Raw genomic sequence first — 11,110 nt, 5'->3', positions numbered from 1 at the left:
GCCAAAAAACATAACATCAATAAACACTCGTGTAAAATGGTGTGATTATATGTAACACAACCCACACATGGGTTTGGTTAAGACTTTATGGAAGCTTAAAGGAAATAAAGAAGCGACCCACTCGCTAACTTAGGCGACGTCACAGACAGAAAAGTATAGTAATAATAACAATACGATTAAATAAAGTTGACCATAATTCATGCTTTATTGTCAAGAAAACAGTCACTCGTGAACATCGCAATGCAAAATGATGCATTTGAGGATACATTTACGGATTTAACTTTCATTATTATTTTATTATTCTATATGCTTTTGCAGTTCGCTATTTTATATTTTCTACTAAAAAAGGCTCCACATTATTGGTCAATGGATACATGAGGGGAAAAAATAATGTATTTATGTTCATGTTAATTTGCAAAATATATTCGTATCTTCGATGGGGAAAAAACAAAGATAATTAAACACAATAAAATACAATAAATAGGGGTCTGTCGTTCTCCTGTATGTTCTATGAAATGAGAGAATTAACTGAAGCTCACATGTAGGAACAGCCCAAAATACAGTAAAGAAAAGTAGAGCTTTTAAAAAATAATAATAATTGTGTCTGTCCAGTGGGAGACTTAATCAATCACATTAGCACTTGTTAGTTACATAGATCTTTTAATATAGTTTTATTTTTCAAAGAAAAATGTGAATGTGACGCATACAATATGTTCACTTCCATTGGTCCGTCTTGTTGCATCATTGTTTGCTGCAGGAATCTTTTTAGTCTTCGGGTTCAGGATTGGCATAACGGAAGGGGTCGAACAGGTCTCGCTTAAAGTCGTAAGGGTCAAAATAAGGGTTTAAGGTGTCCTGTTTGGCAGCTGGAACACTCTCCTCAACTTTTTTAACTTCTTCTTTTACTACTTTCTCCTCAACAGGTGCCTCAGGGGCTGTTGTTTCCTGGACAGGGCGGGGAGGGTGGTCAACGAGGCAGTCGGGGTCCCAGTAAGGGTCACAGTCATACTCCATACCCTTGGCGGTGATAGGCGGAGGTGGAGGTGGGGTGGACTTTTTAGGAGCAGGAGGAGGTGGTGGCGGTGGAGGAGGAGCTGCAGCTTTGATCTCTTCTTCAGTCTTGGGTCTGCAGGCTGGGTTGCTGCGTGGGTCGCACAGCACTGGGACAGCTCCAGTTGGCAGGTAGACGATCTGAGGTTTACAGAGGGGGTCTCTGGGATTGCACAGGTAGATCTTCTGAGCGTCCTTCAGGGGGTCTGGAGTTGGAGCTGGTGTGGTGGGAGGTGGAGGAGGCTGAGTGGTGGTAGTAGGGGGTGCGGCGCTGGTCAACACACCCATGACACTTTGGTAACTTGAGGCATCTGGGCCGTAGATCACCTCAAAAGAGCGCATCTGCTGGTACAGCATCCGAAGCCTGTCGATCTCATAGAGCTGAAGAGACGATAAAAACATAGGGAAACCAAAGATGGATGTCACAAGTTGGAAGAAGCGTCTCACTTACCCCCTCGATGTGACCGATGCTGTTGTAGAAACGGTAGTAGGATTGAAAATCTGGAGTTCCTCTGTACCACTTTGGATCAGCGTTTCTCTTGGGTCGAGAATTAGCCAAGAAATCATTTGCCTGGGCAGATTCGATGCTCACTGCGAATGAATGTTCAAGCAGGAGATGTTTAGTGATGATCGATACAGCCCAAAATACTATAATATAAATGCGGCTTACGTGCAGGAGTCTTCACTTTCATCAAAGATGTTGCATCCAGCAGACCTGTTCGGAGAGAATCACACATTAGTGTTGCAACTATTGCTTTCATTGTGTTTTTTAGTGACAAAGATGCATCAGTTTTAACCGACCTGACATCAGCAGCAGGCAGCTGACTATCCTGAGTGTCCGGGGAATCATCGTCGCCGTCTGTATGTGACATTATCACGGGTCTAGAACGTGTCAACTCCAACAAGACAAAAAGAGTTACCGTACTCACCTGCTCACCTTGCATCTGACAGGACCTGATCTCCGCTGTTGCCCATCAAAACTCTTCATAAATACTGCAATCAATAGCAAAGCTTTGCCATTGGCCGCTGACTCCCACCCAGACCCAACCCCTTCTGACACGGCCACGTGGATCGTCGGCGCTGTTAAAAGACCAACTTCAAACAAAACGGGACGCCTTGTAAATCCACACGGAACAGACCAGCAATAGCCAGAAGATGAATGGATAAACTCACAATTTCTCCAGACTGTTAGCCAAAATCCAATGAGAAGATAAGAGATGTCAACTTTTTGCAACTTTTAAATGATATTATTGGTCAAAAACAAGGCAAATTTGGGAAGGTTTGCTGTCCTGCAGTTGAGATGCACTTGACAAAACATGCCTTTCAGGTAAAAATTAACCCCCTGGCTCAAAACAGGTGTGTCCAGCCAGAAAACAGAGGGGGAAAGTCAACTGCTGTTTAGGTCTTTCGGAAATATGCAGAAATTAGGGGTCACCATCTGACACAGCTTGTGTTGAGACGTCTTGAGTCTGATTTGTTTTGTCAGACTATCACACACTCATGGATAAATGTGAGGATCTATTTATCCATCCAAATGCTTTAAAAAGTCATTATGAATTGAGCACTTTTGTCATCAAATGTAACAAAGTCAAAACTTTCCTCACAAATATATCTCTGTCTTTAATATCTGAAGGTTGTGAATCATGACCAAAACAACGTCTTATAAAATAAACCATCCAGGAAGCTGCACATTAACTGCTTTTAAACAGGACAGTGTTTCAAATGCTCAATGCATGGACCAATAGCTGTCTTATTCAAGTGTTGGGAAGTGTGATAAACAAGTCCAGAATTAAAAGAATGGGATTCAACCAACTGATAATCTAAGTTGTAAAGGTATAATAAAATATTATGGTGGTGCGCTCTTCCTATTTCACACTGTATATTCCTCCAAGTGACTCTGAACAATCCACGCAGGGCTGTTATCATCGCTGCATACAGTTTCTGCAACACCTCTCCTCCACCGTGTTTGTCATTTCAACAGTTGGGAAAATGCTACACTTAAAAACCAGCAGGCCAGGGTGCGATTAAAGAGCACAAGAAGGAGACAGTAAGTCTAGAGAGGTTGTGCCAGGTGGCTAATGGTGAGCGCAGTTCTGAAATTTGCTCCGTGCAAATGACAAAAAATGGAAGGGTTTGGAAATGTTTTTTACAGAGCAGAAGTCGAAACACAATTTAAATATTTGGATTATGATTTTTGGCATAAATGTGAGAGCAGAAATCTGAGCATTTCTCACCTGTCCAGATCAATAATGAAGGTCTGACAAGCTCAACCACATACCTTCTTGTTCTCTAATCTATAGCACAACATTGTTTATCAGCACCTTCAGCTGTCATTTAGCTGCATATTTTCCTCTGATCCTCTGGGAAAATAACTGCGTAAAAAGTTCGAGGTTAAACCCTTTAGTTCTTTGGAAAAAAATCTTGCTTTGACCTTGTTGTGAAACGCATATTATTTTGATGTTTATTTTAATGCATGCCAATAGGTGAAGGGGAATAAAAAAATGTAAAAGATTTGTACATAAACATTTGCTTTTGGGTAATTTACGGACTTAGTATATGTAAAAGTATATTATATAGTATGAAATAAACCCAACAAAGTAGGAACTACACATTAAAAAATGGTTTTATCTGTAAACACAATGGTCTTTATAATGTATGTCAAACGGGAGGGTAAAGATTCATCATTTTTCCACGACAAGCTCAATGAATGAGGTTTGCTACGGATAACATCTTAGGTCACTTTCATCGTCTCATTGCATGAAGAGACCAGAATTTTTCTGAGCTGCTAAAAGTCTTTTACTAGCCTTTCTTGTGGAAGTCATTAAAAGTGATGTCCCCTTCACACTGAGCTTTATTGCTTTCACGACAGGGAATTTGCATGTCGCAGAAAACCAAAGAACTTACAGAAAAGAACGGCGCAGGAAACAAACACTTGAGGAACAAAAATAAAACTATGTTTTCAGATTATAGCGTCTCGTCTGATGGTTGGAAGGAAGTGTTGCATGAGAAATCTAGACAAAAAGAAGAGCATGCAACTTTGGAAGTTGTGTCATTCTAAAGATGGCCGCAATTACTCTTGAAGAAAACATTATTAAAGGACACTTGCCTTTCTTACAAGCGAGACAGTATAAATGTCTGTGAACTCGCCAGAATGACGGCTTTACGCGTCTCCTCACTAGATGGCAGCACCGGTGAAAGGGACTACCAGGAGTAGCTTCTTGACAACGTCACTTCCTTCAAGGATGGCGCAATTTTGTAGTTCTTGTGCTGTTGACCTGTCAGCGTTGTAGTACAAGCTGTCACTGCCCGTCATTTCTCTGTCCCTCCGGTCGCTATTACCGGTCGGACGAGCCGCTTTGCTCGGTTTATCTGTTCTCCATAACCGTGCAGCTGATAGCTAAAGTTAGCGAACAGTTCCTACAAGTTGACAGCTCCGTAGCTTGTAGTCCACGGTAGTTAGCAGCGAGCTAACTAGCCTGCCGGTATTAAGAAGCCAAGGAGCTGCGTCTTTCAACCGAGTGAACGGTAAGTGTGTTTTAGTAAGAATATATGTGGTTCGTTTGATAGCAGTCCTGTGGGGATTAAAACTGAATTAGCAAAGTTGTGCACGGCGTGAAAACGCCCAGCTCCCTAAGTTGAACCAGTATCTCCAGTTCAGCGCTCCGCGGTCTGAGCTTTAACGTTGAAGGGCGTGTGTCTGGTTTGCTGAAATGATAAAATAATTCAGTTATAAGTTGGTGATGCCTAGTGCAGGACCAACAGAGCGTCGGTAACCTACCTTAAGTAATGACACTTGAGGTTTTTATGTAATGTTTTGATGGTTGTGGTAGCTATATACGAAAGAAAGAACATTTACTGCGCTAAAATGTCTTTACCGACGGGAACAGGGTCATGCAGCTTCAGTTAAAATGTTTAAAGCCTGTACCCCAATAAGAGTTTTCTCTCCCTGCTTACATGTTTCCGACTCAAATGCCCTCCAAAATCAGGTTGCCCGTTCTATTATGAAGCTGTAGTAGCACCGACATCTGGCTGAACAAGCCTTGGCTGTTCCCTTTTGTTGCCTTCTTATTTTAGCAGTCAGCCGGTGTGAGGCATCCGCTGTGTGTGTGTAAATCGTCTCTGTGCACTTGTTGAAAGTTCCTTCTGTTGTGTCCTTCGTGCATTCCAAATAGCTTCTGAATATTTGCTTTTTAATACATATTATAATCACAACCGGAGCAGTCTTGCTGTGACAGTGTTTTGGTGTTTTTAGTAGTTGAATTGGTGCAAGCAAGTGAGAAAAAGTTACTCACATTTTGTAAACATTCTCTCCAGTTTATACATTTCAAATGATGCCCTATACATTTTAGTCAGATGGATGCTTTTATATGTTATTGCTGATTATATTTAGTGCACTTGAGCAGCACTGTTAACTCTGGTTTGACCTCCCCACCCCCACTTGCAGCTTGCTGGGGTCAGTACAGTGAAGCTTCACTCTATGGTGTCAGCATGTGCAACTGGTCAGCTTCCTGGCAGCTGTGTGATAGAAACAAATACATTTGAAGTTTTCATATTGTCCCTCTAAGATGTCATCATAGTACAACCTGCAAGTGTCTGACTTCATGGATATGTGTTCTTCCTTTTATGGTGTCAGACCTCACGAAACAGCCCTTCTTTTAAAGCCATCTTCTTCATTTGGTTCATTTATTTTCACTGTTTCTTTAGATGGAAGCACAAAGCTCCAGTGGGCTGATCCTGTCCAGAAAAAGAAGAAGAGACGGCTCAAATGGGGAGGCGGAGGAGTGTGATAGGCTCGGGAAAATTCCCAGATGTACAGTGGTGAGTCAGTGTTTCTATGACAAAATTTGTGTCAACTCTATTTTTCTTCCCATTGAATTCACTATGAATAAATTACAGTTTAACACATAATTCCACCAATTTAGCCACATTGTTTTGTTTGACCAATTGGGAGGGAAACCAGCAAATAATTATGGGGAATTAATATTTAAAACATCAACATTGTTGTCAAGAAATACACCTTGGCAAGCATGAAATACGGTTTCATTAACAGGGTTTCTGTCAGTAAACAAAAACAAACCCGTAACGCAGCCAATCCAGACACAGTGGAGACACATTGAAGCAGCAGGGGACGTTTTGATATTCACTGAGTTGGATTTTGCAGGAATAACACACCGAAAACCGTCATGTTCATGTCCATCTCCACGATGTGTTATGTGTTACCCGTTTGTTTCGAAGTCTCAGTGTTTGATCAGGTGAGATTTCATCTTTAAAAAGTGGCGAAAACCGTGATTAATATTGTCTGTCTTTTCAGTGCATTTTGTTTGTTAATAAAGTTATATTTTCACACCCAGCGGCTGTAGTTATCAAATAGAAAGTAGATTTTGGAGTTGAATCCTGTCAATAACATGTTATTAAGGTAAATAACTGTGTCCACTGAGACCTCCTTTTAAGATGCCCAAACCCGAATCAGGGATCGATGATATGCCGCTTTTTCGTTACAGGTTCTAGAACCGAACGTCCTTTCTGGCCTCTATTTGGTTTTCCATCTGATCAGGGGCAATATGCAAATGAGCAAGTGGCAATGATCTGAGAGAGAAGCTCTATTGTCCAGTCAGCTCACACTCTAGAGCCAGGCCGGAGGAGGTTCTGAAAGTCTGTGCTAGTTTCCCTGCTCTCAGAAGAACTGACATGTTTCCACTATCAGCCCAGTTCTGCTGGTACTGTGGGAAGGCGCCAACACACAGCTCTTCTCCCGGTCCGTGGCAGATGACTGAGCTCATCATCCAAACTCCAAGGGAGACCCTTGCTTGAAGAAACCTGTGGATTGTGTTGTGGATTGATATGAAATGACACAGTTTTCGATTGCCTAAAGGTTTGCGGAAAATATTGGAGAAACACAGGCGGAACCATGTGCAACGCCGGGTTTTACTCAACAAGTTGTAACATTGGCGTGAATTACTTAAACAAACTCAGTCTTTTCACTGGAATCTTTCATTTGTTCAACCATATGAGACGTGATTTAAAATGAACTCTGCTCTCCTGGTTCACAGGGTCTGAAACACCCTGCACCTTTTGCAGACGAGCTCATCCCGGCGAACAGTAAACCATACCAGAGAGTCAGCATGGAGGAGGCCAAAAGAGGAACACAACGTGAGTTCCTGCCGTCTTTTTTTTCAATTTTCTTTAAAATGCAGCAAAACAAACAGCAGGTGTCTTTCTCCAGCTGACAGACCCGTGCGGGTGTACGCCGACGGAATCTTTGATGTCTTCCACTCGGGACACGCCAGAGCTCTCATGCAGGCAAAATGCCTGTTCCCCAACACACACCTTATCGTGGGAGGTAAGTCGGCGCCACTGAAGTCTTGGTGGGCTGGGAGCGTTCCACTGAGGACGCTTCAGAAATCACTGTAGCAGAGGGAGCAGTCAGCACGAGGACGTAATATAGGCAGGGAAAATTAGTATATTTAATGTTTCTAAATGTTATAACAGTAGAAAGAAAACACAATATTAACGTACAGCTTGAAGTATGTAGCATTTCAGTGGACAAAATAATGTGAGAAAACTGAAATTGTTCGGGATCCACACAGAGCCCTGACATTTAGCCAAAAGAGAAGACTGTTTGAGTCTGTCTTGTGGCTGTGACTGTGTGTCACATGTGCGAGAAGAGGAACTCACTTCTTCTAGCTTTCCACTTTGCTGATGTAAACATGAAACCTGAGGAGTCATTGGAATTGGTTCTGCTGAACTGACATGTAATGAAAAACTAGACTTGTGAACCAGAATGAAGTGTGTTGTAAGCAAAAATTGTGTGGTGATGAAAAGTGTTCGGAATGTTAGAAAGAAATTCAGTTCGTATGGACATTATGAAGAGCTGTTTTAAACTAGAGTATTCCCGACGCTCCATTGACCTCATTTTATTTTTATTTTTTTTATTATTTGCAGTGTGCAGCGATGACCTCACCCACAAGTACAAGGGCTTCACCGTCATGAACGAGGACGAGCGCTATGACGCCGTCACGCACTGTCGTTACGTGGACGAAGTGGTGCGGAACGCTCCCTGGACGCTGACGCCGGAGTTCCTCGCTAAGCACCGCGTGAGTCTCCGTCCACCAGTGACCGCAGGGCTGCAACGACTATTTCCGTTGTCGACTAATCTTTTCATTATGTTTTGGATTAGTCGACATGTGTTCAGTGTCGCTCCCTAGTTCAGTTCTGGTTATTATTATTAGGAGGAGGAGAGACACTGAGGACACTTCACTACATCTACAACCTACGACAAGTTAGCTCCGTGCTAACCGACATGCTAGCTGTTAGTTTGAGAGTGTGTGGTGTCACAGTCCAAACACGGAACACTCTTTACATCACATTCCAGAGAATGTGATATTTTCTCACTGCTTCTCAATAACAACCAGTTCTCGATGCCCATCCTGCCGTGTGTGTTTACACCAACAGCAACACGACACATCGACGCACAGATTTTGACGTCGACGAAATTTTGTTGTCGACGTTATTGACCTTGATCACTTCATTTCTGCAGATCGACTTCGTGGCTCACGACGACATCCCGTATTCCTCGGCAGGAAGTGACGACGTCTACCAGCACATCAAGGAAGCCGGTGATTCTTTATTGCGTTTCAGTTTGGCCCACGGTGGCGCATCACTTTGAGTTAGCAGGGAATAAATCCATGTTCCCTACAGGAATGTTTGCACCCACCCAGAGGACGGAGGGCATCTCCACCTCTGACATCATCACGCGCATCGTCCGCGACTACGACGTCTACGTCCGGCGCAACCTGCAGAGAGGCTACACGGCCAAGGAGCTCAACGTCAGCTTCATCAACGTGAGCAAGGCGCTTCCCATGACTGACCGAACCACGCCGCCATTCTGTCTGACCCTTGCCGTCTCCTCTCCGAGCAGGAGAAGAAGTATCACCTGCAGGAGCGCGTGGACAAGGTGAAGAGGAAGGTGAGAGACGTGGAGGAGAAGAGCAAAGAGTTTGTCCAGAAGGTGGAGGAGAAGAGCATCGACCTCATTCAGAAGTGGGAGGAGAAGTCCAGAGAGTTCATCGGCAACTTCCTGCAGATGTTCGGTCCTGAGGGAGCTTTGGTGAGCCTCTTGGACATGGTCAGCAGATCAGATAGAAGATGCTTTTCTGATGTGAGAACCTCTCCACTGTGTAGAAACACATGCTGAAGGAAGGGAAGGGAAGGATGCTGCAGGCCATCAGCCCCAGACAGAGTCCGAACAGCAGCCCCACCCGCGAGGAGCGCTCCCCCTCACCCACCTTCCGCCTGCCCTTCTTCACCAGCAAGACCTCCCCTCCTCCGTCGCCTCCGTCCCACCACAGCGGGGCACGCGGGTATCTCATCAGCGAGGACGACGATGAAGACGACGAAGACTAGACTTCCACCAGGGCTCATCTCCTCTGTGGTTTTATTTTAACAGTTAGCTCCTCCGAGTCACAACAAAACCCACCCCCCTCTTCTCTGAGCAGTCCGCAGTCCTTTTAGCTTTATAGTCCATCACTTTGTTTTAAGAGTTGATCCACTCTCCAGTGGTGTTGTTACAGGTGGCTGCGGGTTTCTGGTCGTGATTCAGCAGCGGGACTTTTGGGTTCCTGCTGGCTCAGAGCGTGAAATAATTCCAGGAAGCTTCAGGTCAAACAAAATCTGCCGGGTTTTTTTTGTTCTTTGCTTTGAAATCCAGACGCAACTTCAGACCGACTTCAAATCTGAGCTGCGAGCGAGAGCAAATGTTTGTCCACCTGAGCCTGACTGTGTGACTGTGTGATTGTGTGTGTGTGTGTGCATGTGATGTTGATGCGTGCAAGCAGCATGTTTGTCAAGTCTTCCGTCTCCTGACAGGTTGGAGTTTCTGTGCACAGAATTATAAATGTTTTTGTGGTCTGACGTGGCACCCTCACACAGAGGTGTTAAAAACGTAGAGAGAAACACTTATTTTTTTAGTGAAGCTGTTTTGTGTGCTCAAATGAATCAAAGCAGAGTCCACACAAGCGGTTTGGTCACTTTGATCTTGATGTGAAACTTACATCAGAGCACAAAAATGGCACTTAAACAAGGATATATTTCCTTATAGCCCATTGTTATCTTGACTGAGCAGAATGTGCCAGTCATTGTCCATGTCTGGGGAGTCTTTGTTTCCAGCAGTGTCGACACGTGACCTGGTCAAATATTTGACATTCTTCCAGCCAACCTCCTGGGAATGTTCAGTGTTTCCTTTACAAACAGACAATTGAACACCAACACGATTAATGAGCCGCACCAAACCAGCCCCAGACTATCAATCTAGAAGTTACCAAAACTAATACGGTGAATTGATTTCGGCTCTGCTTTCGTTGCCTTGATTCTCGTGGAATCTCTTCTTTCAGGATGGAATAGCATCGTGGGCCACAACTACGAATCAAATGTAAATGTTCTTTTCAGTGTTTTGGTCTTGTGATATTTTTACTTGGCTTTATGTTGTTGTTTTATGGATGTAGACGGAGAATTGTATTAACCTGATCCAAATAAATTCTTGAACTGACTGATATGCTTAGACTAGTGCAACAGCTGGTTATTACATCTCACTGGTGGATGGGTGAAGAAAGGAAACACGACTTCTGCTTTGGATGTGTTTTCACAACTGAGGGGATGGAGAGTGAACCATGTGAACATAAAGAACTGTGTGGATTAAAATGCAAAAGTCACACTTAATGTTTTCTTCTTGTATTTTCTACTTTTTATTTTAAAGGGATGAATGGAGTTACGGTATGGGATTTCTATCATGATTTGACGTGCGTCAATAGAAAGCTTTTCTTTTTTTAAGCCTTTTTTAAGAAAAAAATATAATTTTTTGTCTCCAACTAATTCACTGTAATTTTCCCCCTTCGAAGTTAAGAGCATTGCACAGTTTTACAAGTATATTTTGTGATATTTTAAATGACAAAAATGGAAGCACAAAACCTGGAAAAAAACGGAATAATAATAATTTGCATCCGTATCCAAATTCTAAATGAATTCATGCAGAATACCTCGTTTAAACACCGAAGTAAAGAGTCAG

General features: G+C 43.2%; 2 protein-coding genes across 3 annotated transcripts; one reads left to right on the top strand and one right to left on the bottom strand.

The window, feature by feature from the left end:
• Positions 1-315: 315 nt before the first annotated feature.
• On the bottom strand, positions 316-4,090 carry and3 (actinodin3). Of its 2 annotated transcripts, none has more exons than XM_053882400.1 (6): positions 3,955-4,090; positions 1,980-2,145; positions 1,852-1,909; positions 1,721-1,765; positions 1,502-1,641; positions 316-1,431 (listed from the first exon to the last, which is right to left on the bottom strand). In XM_053882400.1, the coding sequence occupies exons 2-6, from the start codon at positions 1,992-1,994 to the stop codon at positions 766-768; spliced, it is 924 nt and encodes a 307-aa protein (XP_053738375.1). In that variant the 5' UTR covers positions 1,995-2,145; positions 3,955-4,090; the 3' UTR covers positions 316-765. The 2 variants fall into 2 exon arrangements, with proteins under 2 accessions (XP_053738375.1, XP_053738376.1); XM_053882401.1 differs by having other exon boundaries at positions 1,980-2,043; positions 3,955-4,045.
• A 212-nt stretch (positions 4,091-4,302) lies between these two features.
• pcyt1aa (phosphate cytidylyltransferase 1A, choline a) lies at positions 4,303-10,750 on the top strand. Its single transcript, XM_053882399.1, has 9 exons — positions 4,303-4,575; positions 5,755-5,868; positions 7,101-7,200; positions 7,274-7,390; positions 7,993-8,144; positions 8,588-8,666; positions 8,749-8,891; positions 8,969-9,157; positions 9,232-10,750. The coding sequence occupies exons 2-9, from the start codon at positions 5,755-5,757 to the stop codon at positions 9,451-9,453; spliced, it is 1,116 nt and encodes a 371-aa protein (XP_053738374.1). The 5' UTR covers positions 4,303-4,575; the 3' UTR covers positions 9,454-10,750.
• Positions 10,751-11,110: the final 360 nt, after the last annotated feature.

Source organism: Synchiropus splendidus, chromosome 13 (genome assembly GCF_027744825.2).
Source record: "Synchiropus splendidus isolate RoL2022-P1 chromosome 13, RoL_Sspl_1.0, whole genome shotgun sequence".
NCBI classification, from domain to species: domain Eukaryota; kingdom Metazoa; phylum Chordata; class Actinopteri; order Syngnathiformes; family Callionymidae; genus Synchiropus; species Synchiropus splendidus.
Note: the sequence above shows the minus strand (reverse complement) of the source record. Positions and strands in the feature narration are given on the sequence as shown.

What these genes read in the sequence shown, in the direction of transcription:
- and3 (XM_053882400.1), bottom strand. An exon ending in GAAAGTGAAGACTCCTGCAC is followed by an intron (nt 1,642 to 1,720) that starts GTAAGCCGCATT and finishes ATTCATTCGCAG; the next exon opens with TGAGCATCGAATCTGCCCAG. An exon ending in GCATCGGTCACATCGAGGGG is followed by an intron (nt 1,432 to 1,501) that starts GTAAGTGAGACG and finishes TCGTCTCTTCAG; the next exon opens with CTCTATGAGATCGACAGGCT.
- pcyt1aa (XM_053882399.1), top strand. Translation starts at nt 5,755, where the DNA reads ATGGAAGCACAAAGCTCCAGTGGGCTGATCCTGTCCAGAAAAAGAAGA. An exon ending in AAATTCCCAGATGTACAGTG is followed by an intron (nt 5,869 to 7,100) that starts GTGAGTCAGTGT and finishes CCTGGTTCACAG; the next exon opens with GGTCTGAAACACCCTGCACC. An exon ending in TCGGTCCTGAGGGAGCTTTG is followed by an intron (nt 9,158 to 9,231) that starts GTGAGCCTCTTG and finishes TCCACTGTGTAG; the next exon opens with AAACACATGCTGAAGGAAGG.